Genomic DNA, 13,919 nt, shown 5'->3' with positions numbered 1-13,919 from the left:
TTCTCAGGATCGAGAATGATGAACTTAACCTTTATATTAAAAGTTTTAAATATTGTACCTGGCGGGAGTTGGAGTGGGGGGAGCAGCCTGGGGCTGCCGGAGCTGCCGCCCTCCTGCGCCGGGACCCTGCTGCCTGTGACATGGTGGCGTGAAAATAAAGGAGATGAAACGCACCGGGCAGTGCGTGGGCCCTGCCTGCACCTCTGCATCTCTGCCTGCACCTCTGCCTGCACATCTGCATCTCTGCCTGCACCTCTGCATCTCTGCCTGCACCTCTGCCTGCACCTCTGCACCTCTGCCCACACATCTGCATCTCTGCCTGCACCTCTGCCTGCACATCTGCATCTCTGCCTGCACCTCTGCCTGCACATCTGCACCTCTGCCTGCACATCTGCCCACAGCAGGGCCCAGTAGGACGAGCCCTGGGGGGACAGGAACATCGCTCCCTTGGTCCCCCAGCACACATGGGGACCCCAGTTCCCTCCAGGTCATCCCCCCCGTAATTCTCCGTGGGCCATCGTTACCCCGAGGACTGAAACACATGAACGAATGGCTGATTAACGCTAACGTGCGTGGGCAGCCGTGTGAGGCAGCTCCATAGCCACACGCTGCCGCTGGCTGGTGGGTTCCGCGACACCGAGCAGCTGCTCCTGGCCCGCCCTGTCCCGGTTTATTGCCACCTTGCCCAGCACCGGCACCGGGATCGGGTCCCCCCGCCCCGGTCCCCCCGGGGCCGCCCCCGCGCTCCCCCGCGCCGCCAGAGGGGGCGCTGCCGAGCGGCGCCCGCACCCCGCGGCTGATGCAATCCGCACGCGGAGGGGGGGCGGGGCCTCCGCGCTGGTCACACCCCCGCACCGGACGGGGCCCCCGCGCCCGCCAATGGGCGGTGGCGGCGGGCTGTGACGCTCGGGAGGCGGGCAGGCGCCTGCGCGGTGTGCGCGCCCCGCCCCTCAGGGCTCGCGCCGCCCGCGGCCGGGTGGAGGCGCCGCCATTTTGCGCCGTCGCCCGCAGCAGAAGCAGAACCAGGAGCAGGATGGAGCCGAGAGCCGCCGCGGAGCCGCTGCCCGCCGCCCGCCGCCCCCGCCGCACCGCCAGCCCTCCACGGAGCGCCGCTCCGCGGCTACGACCGCACCGCTGGGAGCGCTGAAGAGCGTCCTCTGCCCGCCGCCCATGGAGCCGAGCGGCCGGGAACGTGCCGGCCCCGGGCCGGGCTGGGCCCGCCTGGGCCTCGCCGCGGCCTGGCCTAAGCTGGCCGGGCCCAGCGCCGCCCCCGCCGGCGCCGCGCCCCAGGCCAGCCCGCCCTTCTCGTGGCTGCGGCTGATGTCGCAGCTCCTGTCCCCGCTGCCCGCGCTGCTGCAGCGGCTGCTGCCCGGCCCGGCGCTGAGCGGAGCCCTCGGCGCCGCCGCGGGCCCGCGGCCGCTGCTGCTGCTGGAGCCGCCCGCCTCGGACTGGCCCGAGAAGACGGTGCCGTGGGCGGAGGAGCCCCTGGGGAGCAGCCGGGAGGGCGGCGCGGAGCCCCCGGCGGAGCTGTGGGGAGCCGGGCTGCTGTCCGTGTGCGGGCCGCGGGGGGACCCGCGTGTGCCGGGCCCGGAGCGGGGCTGGAGCTCGGGCAGGAGCCGCCACCTGCCGCAGCCGCTGCGGGCCGAGCTCCCCGCGCAGCCCCGGCCGGGCCGCCCCGGCGCTTTGCCCGAGGTTGAGTTTCTCCGCAACAAGCGCTTGGCGTTTCTCCAGCGCTGGTGCTCGGCGAGCGGCGGGCTGGCCGTGCCGGAGCCGGACCACGGCTACCACAGCCTGGAAGAGGAGCAGCAGCACAAGGGCCGTTGTCAGCAGGAGCTGGGACAGCGCGGGCAGCCGTGTGATGCCGGGGAGCTGAAGCGGCCCGAGGAGCCGAGCGATGTGGGGACACAACGTGGAGGTGGCACCTTGGAGCAGGAGGGGACAAGGGGCTCAGCTGAGAAGGGGACACTCGAGCGGGTCGCCCTGACTGAAGAGGATGACGAGGACTCTGAAACAGAGCAAAACTTCCCAGTTTCAGCCAGACCTGCCTGTGCAAATAAATTAATAGACTATATCATAGGGGGAGTTTCCAGTGGGGAAGAGAGTGCAGATGACGGGGAAGACTGGGATGATGATGATGATGGGTTTGATAGCGAAGAGCTCCCCTCGGATTCAGATGCTGAGAGCCAGGACGGGGAAAGGCTTCACCTCTGGAATTCCTTCTACAGTTTGGATCCATACAACCCTCAGAATTTCACAGCAGCCATTCAGACATCTCCCAGCGATCCGGGAAGGGACATGTCGGATGGGGGGGAGGAGGAAGATTCTTCGTGGGCAGAGGAGACCTCAGACTCTGCTGACCCGAGTTCTGAAGAGGAGGATGAGTGGGACTGCAGTAGTGTGGATGAGGCAGAAAGCTTGAAACTTTGGAACTCATTCTGTACTTCAGATGATCCATATAATCCTTTAAACTTCACGGCAGCCTTTCAAACAGCAGAGAAAAAAGGGACACCTGGTTTAAAAGGAGCAGAGAGGCCGAGTTTGGTCCTTTCTGAGCGTAGTCACGTAACTGTCTGTCGGGTGCAGCTGGAGAATCAGAACTGTGGGGTCACTGACTCTGCGCAGCCAGGTGTTCTTTCCGGGGAGAAATGTGGGAGTACCAAGCGGAAAAAGGTATATACCTCGTTTATGTTTTTTGTTTGGGGGGATGCTAAAAAGAAACAAACAAAACCAACAACAAACCACGTTGCGCTAAGCGGGTGAGGTCACCTGTGCCGGGATTCCAGCCGTGGGCACGTCCCGCTCCCATGAGCTTACGGTCTAATTATTTGGCTGAGATGAGTGTGCCTCATCCCTCACACGTGATGGTGGAATTTGTGACACAGGGTACATCACTTTATTTTCTAGACTTGAAGTTAGATGTTTCTTTCTGTGTTTGTTTCATAAGGTAGTTTTCTTCGTCAGAGAAGCTGATGAGAATTGAGACAGAAGTTTTTCCTCTGGAAAGTACCTGTTTCCGTTGATAAATATTTTAGGACTTTTGTGTGTAGTGTAATGGAGACTTCAAGCATTGTGAGCGTTTTAGGGCTTGTGACAAGCCTGCTTCGAGTTCCACGTGTGGTTGGGAGTGGGAAGAGCTCTGCTGCTGTGGGTTAACACGTGCTGCACTGAGCCACTGACGTTTCAATACCACATATATAATGCTCCCATTTTAGTTTAAGAGACTATAATTAAATCAGTAGTTGTTTATAAAAAGAATAATCTGGAACTGGGCTTCTGAGCACAAACTGCAGTGTGTTTAGGAGGAGTTTGTGCATTAAAAACCTTGTGCTGGTGGGACTCAGGGAAATGGTAAAAACAAATCTGTCAGCTCATGAGTGTTACGATGCTCCAGACGTGCAAGGTGGCTTTTCAGGTGCCATGTCTGAGTCTTGCCTGATACTTTGAACATTTGTATGAGAAATGGTTTGTGGTCCTGATGCCAGGGTAACGCTCTGCTGGAACGCGTTATCAAAATGGGAAAGTCATTCAGCGCTTGTTTAGCATTCTTAGCTTTGCTCCTTTAATGGAGAGCCTGGCTTGCAGGGAGCTTCATTCCTCCTTTTCCCAGGGCAGGTGGTGTTTACAAACTTCAGGGTTCACACCTGACAAACTGTGACATTTCCATCTGAACAGAAAATACTGAGTTCTGCAAGAGTCCCTTTGTGACAGCAGCTGTGGGAGATGCTGCAGGGCAGCCCTGCTGAGCTCAGTCCACGCTGCCCTGACCTCAAACCCCATTCGGGTCAGGGGTGTGAATTTTTTGACTAATGTGTTGTTTGACTCTGTGTCATCTATTCACATGGTGAAAGAACGATGATCTGAGTGCAATGTTTAGCATGATGTTACAAAATCCGGTAATTGTGCCCAAGGGTGTCTCAGACTGATGTAAAAAGGATGTAAGGTAGGAGCTCGGGAGGGAGAAGCTGATGTAACAGCTCCCTGCGCTTGGACGCAGATTCTTAATGAGGTTCTCTGCAAAACAGGTTGCGGAGCAGTGGCCAAGGCGTTCCCAGGAAACCATCAAGTCATTTATCCTGCTGTTTTCTATCTGCCACCCTGCAATCAATCGGCAATGTTCCTGTTTGTAAAGTCATAAAACCTGGGAGTGCTTTGTTTCACTTACGAGTTAGCAAATGTATTGACACTACATGAGGAGATGGGGGTCCGGTGGCCCTGCAGTCACAAGCAGTGCAGCAGAAATTCGGGGTCACTACTATGATTAGGTGATTTCCAGGGATTCCACTAGAATTAGGTAACTTCTGGGGGTTGTTTTCACACAATCTCTTGTGGTTCTCGGTCCTCACCTGCTGATTGTTCCTGTAGCTCATCTCTTCCTTCACTATTTCTTGTTTTCTGTGAAGGGTGGGAGGTGGCTGTACCACAAAAAACGATCTCGCTCCACACTCCCCGTTGTTTTAACGTGAACTGGGTGTGAAACTGGGGTTCTGTGTTCACAGAACGTAGGGATGGAGCAGCAGGTTTTGGTACCTCCCCACGTTTTTTCCTGCCCTGCAGCAAGTTCAGTGGGGTCGCCTGTCATGTCCTGTTTGCCTTGTCTGCAGGAATCGGGCTGTGCTGAGAGCTGATGGAGGCTGGCGGTTTGTCCTTCAGTGCTGTGCCTTTTGTGCAGCTAAATGAAAAGCGATACATAATTCAGTAGGAACAGTCTGGCTTTTGCTCATTGCTCGATAACAGACTTAAATCCTTAGGGTAATAATAAATACTGTCAAATTTAGATCCTGAGCCTATAGGCTTCTTTTTTTTTTTTAATATCTTAATAGTTCTTAAAAATAGCAAGGAGTGGAAGTTCTCATACGTATTTTCAAGTGCTGTGACATCATTTCCTGGCACGAACTGGAATACACTGGTATTTGATACCAGCTGGAAATAGAAGCGGTTTGTTCAGTCACGCAGCGATGAGTGTTGGTGCTTCCTTATATGTAGCACAGTGAATTCCTGGTGAAGTCCCGGCTGACTCACACCGTTACCGATTCCACAGAACAATGACTCTTCCTTCTTGTTGTGTAAGCTCCAGCATCGGCGATGGTGGCCAGGAGGAGATTTTCTAGCCCCAAGTGCAGGTCCTGGTGTGAGTAACCGGCCGGGACTGTGTGTGTGGGATCGTAACCCAGCGCTGATGCCGGGGGTTATTTCACAGGGAATGCTGTGATGTGCCCCCAGCCTAGAGAGGCTTCTTAAGCCCCGGTTTAGAAACACTGGTAGTTCAAGCACTGTTGGTAGAGGGAAAAGTCAACAACTGGTTGCTATGAGAGCTGAGAGGCACAATATGCTCTGGCCTCTGTGGTGCAGAGAGCTGGTGGCATATCTGAGGCTTTTTGATGTTTTAGGCATTTAATAACTTCTGTCAAAAACAAAGAGGCAAATAAATATTAAGCTCATTTTTTCTGGCTAATGTTTTACTAACCAACTTGTCTTTTCCAGGTAACCTTCCTAGAAAAAGTGACCGAGTATTACATAAGCAGCGAGGAGGATCGTAAAGGGCCCTGGGAAGAGCTGGCGCGGGATGGGTGCAGGTTCCAGCGGCGGATCCAGGAGACAGAAGAAGCCATCGGGTACTGCTTCACAGCGGAGCACAGGCAGAGGGTGCTCAGCAGGCTCCGGGGAACCCGCTCCCAGAGCGCTGGGCTCTTCTAGAGCGTCACAGGCCGCGTTCGTGTGACCCCGAGCATCAAAACAAGAAGCGGCAGCTGCATGTGCTAGTTTGAGATGGGGAGAGAAGCGGGAGGGTAACGCTGCTCTTTCCCGGTTTGATATTCAGCCGATGAACGTGCCCGTGTGTCCCGTTTTCACAAAACCTCTTGAGTATCATCAAGGGTACGGGGTATGATCGCATTCCTTTTGAGAAGCACTTGACTGCTTTAGGTTGAATCCGTTCCGAAAACGCCTTGTCCGCAGTATGTCGAGAAGTGGTGACTCTTTAAGTTGGATTTTTGCACTTTGAAAAAGCAAAACCTATTTTGAAGGAAATATTTATGAGGCTTAGAACCAAGTTATTGCAGTTTTGATTTAAAGTTTCTAGAGGTCTGTGCTACTTTCTTGTGGTTCTCCATTTCCCCTAACTTGTACAGATAACATTAACGTTACTGTGTGAAGCGGATAGTTTATTTCTTCCTTTTAAGATCCTGGTTTTGCATGTAATCTGGTGTTTGAGTGTTCTTGTGAGGCTGTGATGTCTGAGTATTGCAGTCCAGCACACTGGGGGATTCAGGGGAACTCGTGCACTACAAGCCCTTTGGTTTGTTGCTATTTAAATCGTAATAATTTTCTGCAGTGCTGTTCCAAAGGGTGTTGGCTGCTGTTGCACCAAACCTCTTTGTTTGCAGGGCAGTCGATGGCCTTGTCCTCGTCAATAATAAACCTTCAAGGCACTTGTCAAGGCTGTGCTGGTAGTTCTGAGTTCAGGTGGCCACGCAGAGGGAACCGGGCCCTAGTTCTTCAGTTAATCTTAGACTGACTTTGCTGTAATTGATTCTACTTTCTGAAGAGGGATTGAAGTGGACAACTCTTAATATTTTCTGTACCCGATATGCTTGTTTTGGTGCTTGTAAGGAGAATTCTCTTTGACTTACAGAAATCTAAGGCTATGAATCGCTGTGTTCTTCACCAAAAGCCAGTATTAATACCTCTCTGCATCTGCGCTGTGTTCATCTGGTACCACAGTAACATTTCACGCCAAGGTCGCTGGTGGAAGGAAACACTCCTTGTCTGCGTTGTGACTTGCGGTGTTTCACCGTTGGTTCGGCGCGGTGAGGAGCAGCCCCGCTGGGCGTTTGGCTGCAGGACGGTGCGTGGCCGCGCAGGTACGAGCTGCGGCGGGATAAAGACCAAACAGCCCAGAATTCCCATCTGGTTGGATCAATGATTTGCTCTTTGGTTCATTCAACTGACTGCAATGGTTTCCCTTTTGTAAGGGAGAAACCTAAAATCGCTTCCGATTTGTCACCTCATTAATGATTGCCATTTTTAATTAAAGAGAAAATGACAGATACAGAGGAGCTTTACAAGCTTCCCTGGATTTTCTGCCTTCTCTTTTTGGCCATCACTTGTAATTCTGTCTCAAATTCAGTCGGGTTTGGGTTTATTCTTTATTCCTATTGCATGAAGTACGTTCATTGAATTGAAAAAAATCCCTTTCTCTGCTACAAGTTAGCGTTAAAATGCTGGAATTCAGAGGGTTAACAGTGAACGACAGCAGAGTTGTTGTGTAAATGTAAAATACAGGTGAAATTCAAGCAGCCCTGCAGTTTGTCTGCCTGAGAGCAATGCAGCAGCGTTGGTTTTCATACCCATGGCATAAAAAAATAGATCCGCCTTTCCTACAAAAGGTCATTTTAGTTGTGAAATCATAACTCTAATCACGCCCTCAAATGCTGCGAAATAACTTAATTTTTAGGAGTTAATTTTCCCATCTCGTATTTGATAACAGGTGTTCTTTTTTGTTTAGGAAAAAGCACGCGGGACGATAAACACGCACTTAAAATAGGTTGGTTGTTGACTTGTGCTCCAAGCGCCACTGATAAGTACAAACGTACTATGGGCATTTTTCCCCGACTCTCCCGCTTCTCCGGGCCCGGAGAACTTGGTGCTTCTGTAACTGCGGCCGAGCAGCCGGGATCCTGGTGCTGGTGGGAATTCCCACCTGGAACCGGCAGAGCCGCCAAACTGGATGTCAAGGAGATAAAACCCGCCGGCCCCAAAGCGCTTGTAGCCGTTGATAGGGGATTTTTTGCAGCCCGCAGTGGTTCAACCCTCTGCTCTAACCCCCAAACACCCCCTTGCGGAGCCCCCCCAGCTCGTGCTTTCGGGGTGTCCAGTGCAGAGGGGTACAAATGAACACTAAACTCCACCAACACCACGTCAAACGCAAACTGAGCTTCGTTGTCACCGTGTTCCCTTCGGCACAAAAGTGTCCTACGTGTACATGTGTAAGTGCTGTGAGACAGTGGGAATAACACTTGCTGAACTTTAAATCAAAACTGTAATGATCAGATTTTATTTTTGTATAATTTAGAGAAAGTTAGAAAACCTTCAGCGTTGGCTTTATACAGATTTTAATTGATTTGTGTCGAGTTTGTTGGGTTTTTATATCTAAAGTTATATTTCTGTACATAATAAAACTATTCATAACTAATCTGTAAATTGTAATAAAGATATTTGCAAGATAATGCCTCATTGGTTTTCTTTGACAGAACGTCCAGGAGCCATCGGATGGCTGCGTGAAAACATGATTCACGTTTAGCTTTATGAGAATATTAATGTATTTAATCATCTTTGGCATTTGGAGCAGGCGGTGGTAATTTAGAAGCCATCACTCCCCTGTGGATTAACTTCCAAAGCAGGATCTGTGCTGGTGGAGCTTTTCAATTAAAATCCAAAGCGTACAAGCGCAATTACCTGTATCCGGATGAGGAGCCCGCTCGGGGCGAGCGGGACCGTCGTGTTTTCTTGCCCTAATTGGAGCTGAGTATTGAGATGCGGGTTTAATCTGCTTGGGTGGCATCACTTTGAATATGAACACTGTGCGGTTTGGAAGGTAGTTCGGGGGGTTTTATAAGTGTTTTCAGGCAAATTTGAGGTGTCGCCTTGTGAGAAGTGACTCAAAGGTGCCCGACGTCGGATTGTTCCTTGAGAGGAGCTGGACGCGTCCCTGGGTCCGACTGTCACCTCGGCCGGTAACGTGGTGAATTATTTGTTCCCTTGTTCGTGTTTTAATGATCAGAGAAAAGCGTTTGGTGCGGAGCTCAGCAAACGCCAGCGGTGACACCAGTGAGTGGCGCTTAATCCTGCGCAGCTTGATCCAGCCTAACTGTGTTAGCGGAGGCTTTTCGGTGGCGTGTGAAGCTGCGTCTGTCGCTCCTTGTGTTCCAGACCAGGGGTCACCGTGATTTAGAGCAGGGATTATGGGGATTCTGAACCTGCGATGAGTTCGCGGGTCGATCACGGCGCTTCCAGAGCGACGTTCTGGGGGAAGAACTTCCAACTCTTGGTGGTTTTGGTTTCTGCCTTTAAGCAAAGTGCCGCTTGGAGCTCAGAACGGGGCTGAACTGGGAGCTGTGCTGCTGCCCTGCAGCACAAGCCGTTCCACACTGGGCAATAGTTGTTTATTTAAGGGCATCCTGGGCAGGAAACTGCTGGACCAGACAAGAAAAACATTCTCCTACCTGCAATAGCGAGCAAAGCTGAATATGGTGAGCATAATAATTAAGAACTGCATTTTTTTTGAGTCATATTCACCTCTTCCGGCTCTAAAATCTGCTTTAAAAATTGAACGCTTTCGTTTTGATTTTTCAGTGAAACAGCTCAGAAAGCAGCAGCGTGCCGCACGCACATGGGGAGCGAACGAGCTGCTATTTCTGGAGTCGCGGCCGCCGAAACGCCGCTTGCAAATGAATGTTGTTGCGGAGCTGGTTTGGTCCCATCAAAGCCAGTTTCTCCTGAAACCGGCGGCGCTGGTGACGCTGAATCACGACGCGGTCACAACTCCAGCCGCACTGGGGTGTAATCCGGGTATATTCCCATGTATAATCCCAGGTTTATTCCTGTTTCTATGGCACGGGGGGGAAATGAAGCTGCGTAAAAGCCTTTGTGTTAGTCTTGGGGGTATGGAGGATTAGAGCCCATTAGGGGAGGCTCCATCTGCCCCGGTCTCAGCCCAGGTCACCGATCCAGGGTCAGAGCTGGTTTGCACCAGCCCACCAGCTGCAAAACGGAGCTTCGGGGACCAATTCCTGCGAGTCCTGGCGCAGGCGCAGCCTGGACAGCGCTGGCTGGTGCATCTTAAGCTAAATCTGAATGCCTGTTTTTAGGGGAGGCAGCTGCCGCGAAGAACTGATACGTACAGCAGGGAAAATAAAGGTCCCTCTTGGAAAACAGGGATGTGCTGCTCGGTGGGTCTGTGGGGTTTAACACCTTGAGCGCGGCTCTGGAGCAGCTTTTCCTGCCCCGCTGCCCCTGGCCCCGTGGGAAACGCCGGCTGCCTTCCCTCCCCGGCCCCGAGAGACGGAAAATAGGGACGGAAACCAGAAAATCACTGCTGGCTGCAGCCCCTCCGCACACACAGAGCAGCCTGGGCTGGGACGCGCGCCTGGGGCTCCCACAGGGACTTTGTGCTGAGACAAAGACCCAGTGGGGACATTTGGATTCAGCACCTTCTCCCCCCTCGTGCACCAGGCTCCTTGGCTCGGGCTTTGCTGGTGAGGCTGCTGAGAGAATGGAGGCCGGATCTGAGGTTACGCGAGGCTTGTGGCCAAGGGGACGTTTCACTTCTGGGGCTGGGGGGCTTGCGTTGGCTCCGCTCCATGGATGGAGCTGCCGTAACGCGGGCTGCGAGTTCTCGGGGTGGGTTTGGTTGCTGTGCCTGGTGGTAAATGCGACCCTGGGATTGGTGATAAAGGGCTGTTACACATCTGCTTGTAATCGGGGTGTCTGGATCGGCGGGATGCGCGAGCGGCTCCCGGCAGCGGCGCTCCCTGGCACCGTCCCTCAAATTACAACCCGTTTACAACCAGACATAAAGAATATGAAGCAATTAGGCTTTTTGCTGAGCAGCTCTGTCTCACCCCAGGGGGTTACTGGTCTCTGTGTTCCAGCCGGGAAAGCCGGGAGGGAGCCGTGTCCTGCCCCCCCGGGGTTGCAAAGCACAGGGGCCACGGCCATCGTGTCCCCAGCCTGGCCCCCAAATGGGGCCTTTGAGGAGGAAAGGGAGCGAGGAGACTGAAGTTACGGGGGCGGATTGTGTCTTAATGGCTGGGGGGCACAATGAGCATCTCGGGGTGCACCAGGCTGGGGTGGAGCGGGGTACCCGGCTCACTTGCTCTGCAGCTGCATTTCTGCTCTTGTTTCTGGGGAAGCTTTTGTCCAGGAGATGGTGCCAGAACCGTGCGGCAGCACCGGACTCGCTGCCGGGGCCCCCAAGGCGCTTCTGGGTGAGTGTCCCCCCGCTGTCCCCCACCCGTCCCTCCGCCCATGGGTGCTGTGCCCCCCGCCCGGGGTGCTGCGTCACCCCGGAGCGAGCACCAGCGCGGGACAGACCATAATCATCCCTCTCCGTGCAGAACCGCCCGGTCTCGTCGCATTCCTCACGTCTGACCCACGAGGGCTCGGTGCAGGAAACTTCCCCGGCCTCCGTTTGCTTCCCTGGGCCGGGCAGGTCACAGCGGTGGGTGTCACTGCGACGGGTGTCACCGTGACGGGTGTCACCACAGTGGGTGTCAGCCCCGGCCGTCCCCTGTGGCCGCAGCCAGCCCCGCGGTGCCGTGTCCCGCCGTTGCTCGCCCAGCGCAGCCCTTTTCCGCGTGTTTTGCTCCCTTTGCCTTTTGTTCTCCGCCTGTCCCGCCGTGGCCGGGAGTCCCCGCGGTGCTGGGGCTGCTCCTGGCACGCTGGTGAGTGAAACCACCCGCCCAAAGTGGCATCTCGTGCACAAGGGTGACCCGGTGCCCTGGGCACGGCTCTAGAAGATGCTGGATGTGCTGGGGCTGTTTCTTGCTACACCTGCTGGGCTTCTCTGCACCGAATGCAGGTGGTTTTGCAAAGAGCAGCGCGGTGTGTGCCCGCTTGCTGTCCCCTTCCTCCATAACCTGGGTGCTTGTGAGCAAGGAGCTTTTAAAAGGATTTTAAACCACATGAAAACAAAAAGTCCCGCTGGTATTTCCCCTTTGAATTTCCACTGCATTAAGACAGGAAGAAATAGGGGGGGGAAATTCTCTCGTGGAAAGCAATAAAAGCTGATTTATATACCTGGCAAGAGAGAGCCTGGAGCTGCTCGGATTCCTCACCAAAGGTCTGACAAAGCTCCTTCTCCTCCCTGCTCTGGGTGTCAGAGGGATGGGCTGGTCCTTGGGATGAGCTGGTCCCCGTGATGGCCACGGGCAAGCGAGGGGATGCTGAGGATACACATGGTCAGGGAAATGCACCCTTCCTGCTGCAGAAGGAAGGTTCTCTTTTAAGATGATATGAGCTTATCTGTGATGGACATCGCCCGTGCCCTCGAGCTGTGTGCAAGAACGGCTTCTGCAGAACCGGGGAGGCCTTGCCCTGGCTGGCGGGTCAGGGCTGCGCTCAGCGAGCGCCGGAGCCCGGGGCTGCGCGGGGGCTTGGGCGGCTCCGGCATCTGCAGGTTTCTGTTTCACATCCATAGAAATAAATCAGTGTTGGTTTTGAGAGCTGTGCGGTGGGGAACCCGTTGTTTCCTGGAGTGCCATGGTTGTCCCCGCAGAACCTCCCCCAGCACTGAAATAGGATGAGGGCATCTTAGGGACAGACCTTTGGCTGTGTTTGACTTTATCAAACTATTTCTGCCTTGACCCAGCACATGCCATGAGCCCCTCCCACCCAGGGCTGGCTGTGGGGGATCCCCCCAAAAAACCATGATGAGAACAGCTTGATGTGGCAGCTTTTTCCTCAGCCGCCTGTTCGTGAGCTGCCCTGAGATGCTGCTTGTGTGCTCCGGGGCTTTGGGCGTGAGGATTAAGCTCTGGGGTTTCTTCACCACCTTTGGCCGGGGAGGCAGAGGAGGCAGAGCCGCCTGCCCCGGGGTGATGCCGTGACCTCCCGGATCTCGGGGCACATTGCAGCATCAAAGCCCTGGGAGTTCCCGTGGTCGGTAACTGAGGTTCAGCTCACAGACGGGAGCGTGAGCGGGGCGGGCGGGCTCGGGGTGACACTGTCCCCGCTCAGCCCGATCTTGCACAAAAGCCAATGCAGAGCACAGAGCTGATGGCACAGCAGGACACGAGCTTGGCCCGCGGTTTACAGGGGAGAATTTCTCCCACAAAATTCAGATTCCCCGGGTGAATCAATACCCAGGACATCAAGGGGTCCCATCCGGTGCTGTCCTGATGGGCTCGCTGGGACTAACCAGAGGTTTTTCTTACCCAGTGGTTCGAAGAGCTATAGAAAGAGCCTTCCTGGGGCTCGGGGCGAACTGGTTTCCCCAAACCCTGGCAGGGACCTGCTCTGATGTGCACAAGCTCCTTCCTTCCCAGCTCTCAGGCCTCCCCTGAACCAGCATCTTTCTCCTTGTGCCATGAGAAGCTCTGCAAGGAGACACGAGGCCAATTGCCTCCTTCACAGCCACCCAGCCCAGGTGCCTCCCAGACCCCACCTTTCCCCTTAAAAGACATTTAATTGACGGCTAAGAATGAGCAGAGAGAAAATCCCCATCGGGGAGCTCTGCAAGCGCCGCAGATAATGATCAGGGTGCCCTACATACTGCCTCGGCTTGGCTGCGAGATCAGACGGCGAGAAGAATTTGACATTGTTTAAAATGAACGGGAGAGGGAAGTAACAACTCCATAATTACTCACCCCGAGTTAATTGACGGTAATTACAGCGAGTAGGCAGTGGAGGAAGCCGTGACGGGCTGGCCCCGAGAGTCACCTGGCGGTGCTGGGAGGGTGCCCTCTGCACCCCGGCTCCCACAGGGTTAACTCCACGGGTTCGGTTGGGATTTCTTCTTTTCCCTCCCTCCTGGGTTATTTGCAGCAAACAGAGTCCGGGTGGAAGGTCTGAGCTTGGCTGCTCCTGGGGGACCGGGAGCTGTTTGGTGCTGTCCCCGTCACAGCGCGGGGCTGCTCCGTCCCCGAGCCCCCCCCGTCCCCATGGCCGATGACATCGACTGGCTGGACCTGCCGGGCAGGTGGACCTACGGCGTCTGCGGGGACGGGCGCATCTTCTTCATCAAGTACGGTCCTGCCCGGCCGCTGGCGGGGAGCGGGGGCTGCGTGGGGATGGGGGAGAGCCGGGCTGCGGGGGGAGCCTGGAGCGCGAGTTGGGGGCTGCAGGGGCTGGGGGGCTTAGTCTGGGCTGGGAATGAGGGGTCCCACCTGCTGCAAGCCCCTGCCTGCTTCCCTATCGCACAC

At 54.9% G+C, this 13,919-nt stretch overlaps 1 protein-coding gene across 2 annotated transcripts; it reads left to right on the top strand.

Annotated features, from left to right (window-relative positions):
• The first annotated feature begins 971 nt into the window (after window positions 1-971).
• Window positions 972-8,225, top strand: PPP1R15B (protein phosphatase 1 regulatory subunit 15B). Of its 2 annotated transcripts, XR_014185749.1 has the most exons (3): window positions 1,005-2,670; window positions 5,482-6,860; window positions 7,505-8,225. XR_014185749.1 is itself a non-coding variant. In XM_082069514.1 (2 exons), the coding sequence occupies exons 1-2, from the start codon at window positions 1,171-1,173 to the stop codon at window positions 5,692-5,694; spliced, it is 1,713 nt and encodes a 570-aa protein (XP_081925640.1). In that variant the 5' UTR covers window positions 972-1,170; the 3' UTR covers window positions 5,695-8,225. The 2 variants fall into 2 exon arrangements, 1 of the variants encoding a protein (XP_081925640.1); XM_082069514.1 differs by having other exon boundaries at window positions 972-2,670; window positions 5,482-8,225.
• Window positions 8,226-13,919: the final 5,694 nt, after the last annotated feature.

The sequence above is a fragment of the Streptopelia decaocto genome (genome assembly GCF_964273445.1).
Source record: "Streptopelia decaocto genome assembly, chromosome: 19".
Taxonomy (NCBI): Eukaryota; Metazoa; Chordata; class Aves; order Columbiformes; family Columbidae; genus Streptopelia; species Streptopelia decaocto.
This window is presented reverse-complemented; position numbering and strand designations above follow the sequence as displayed.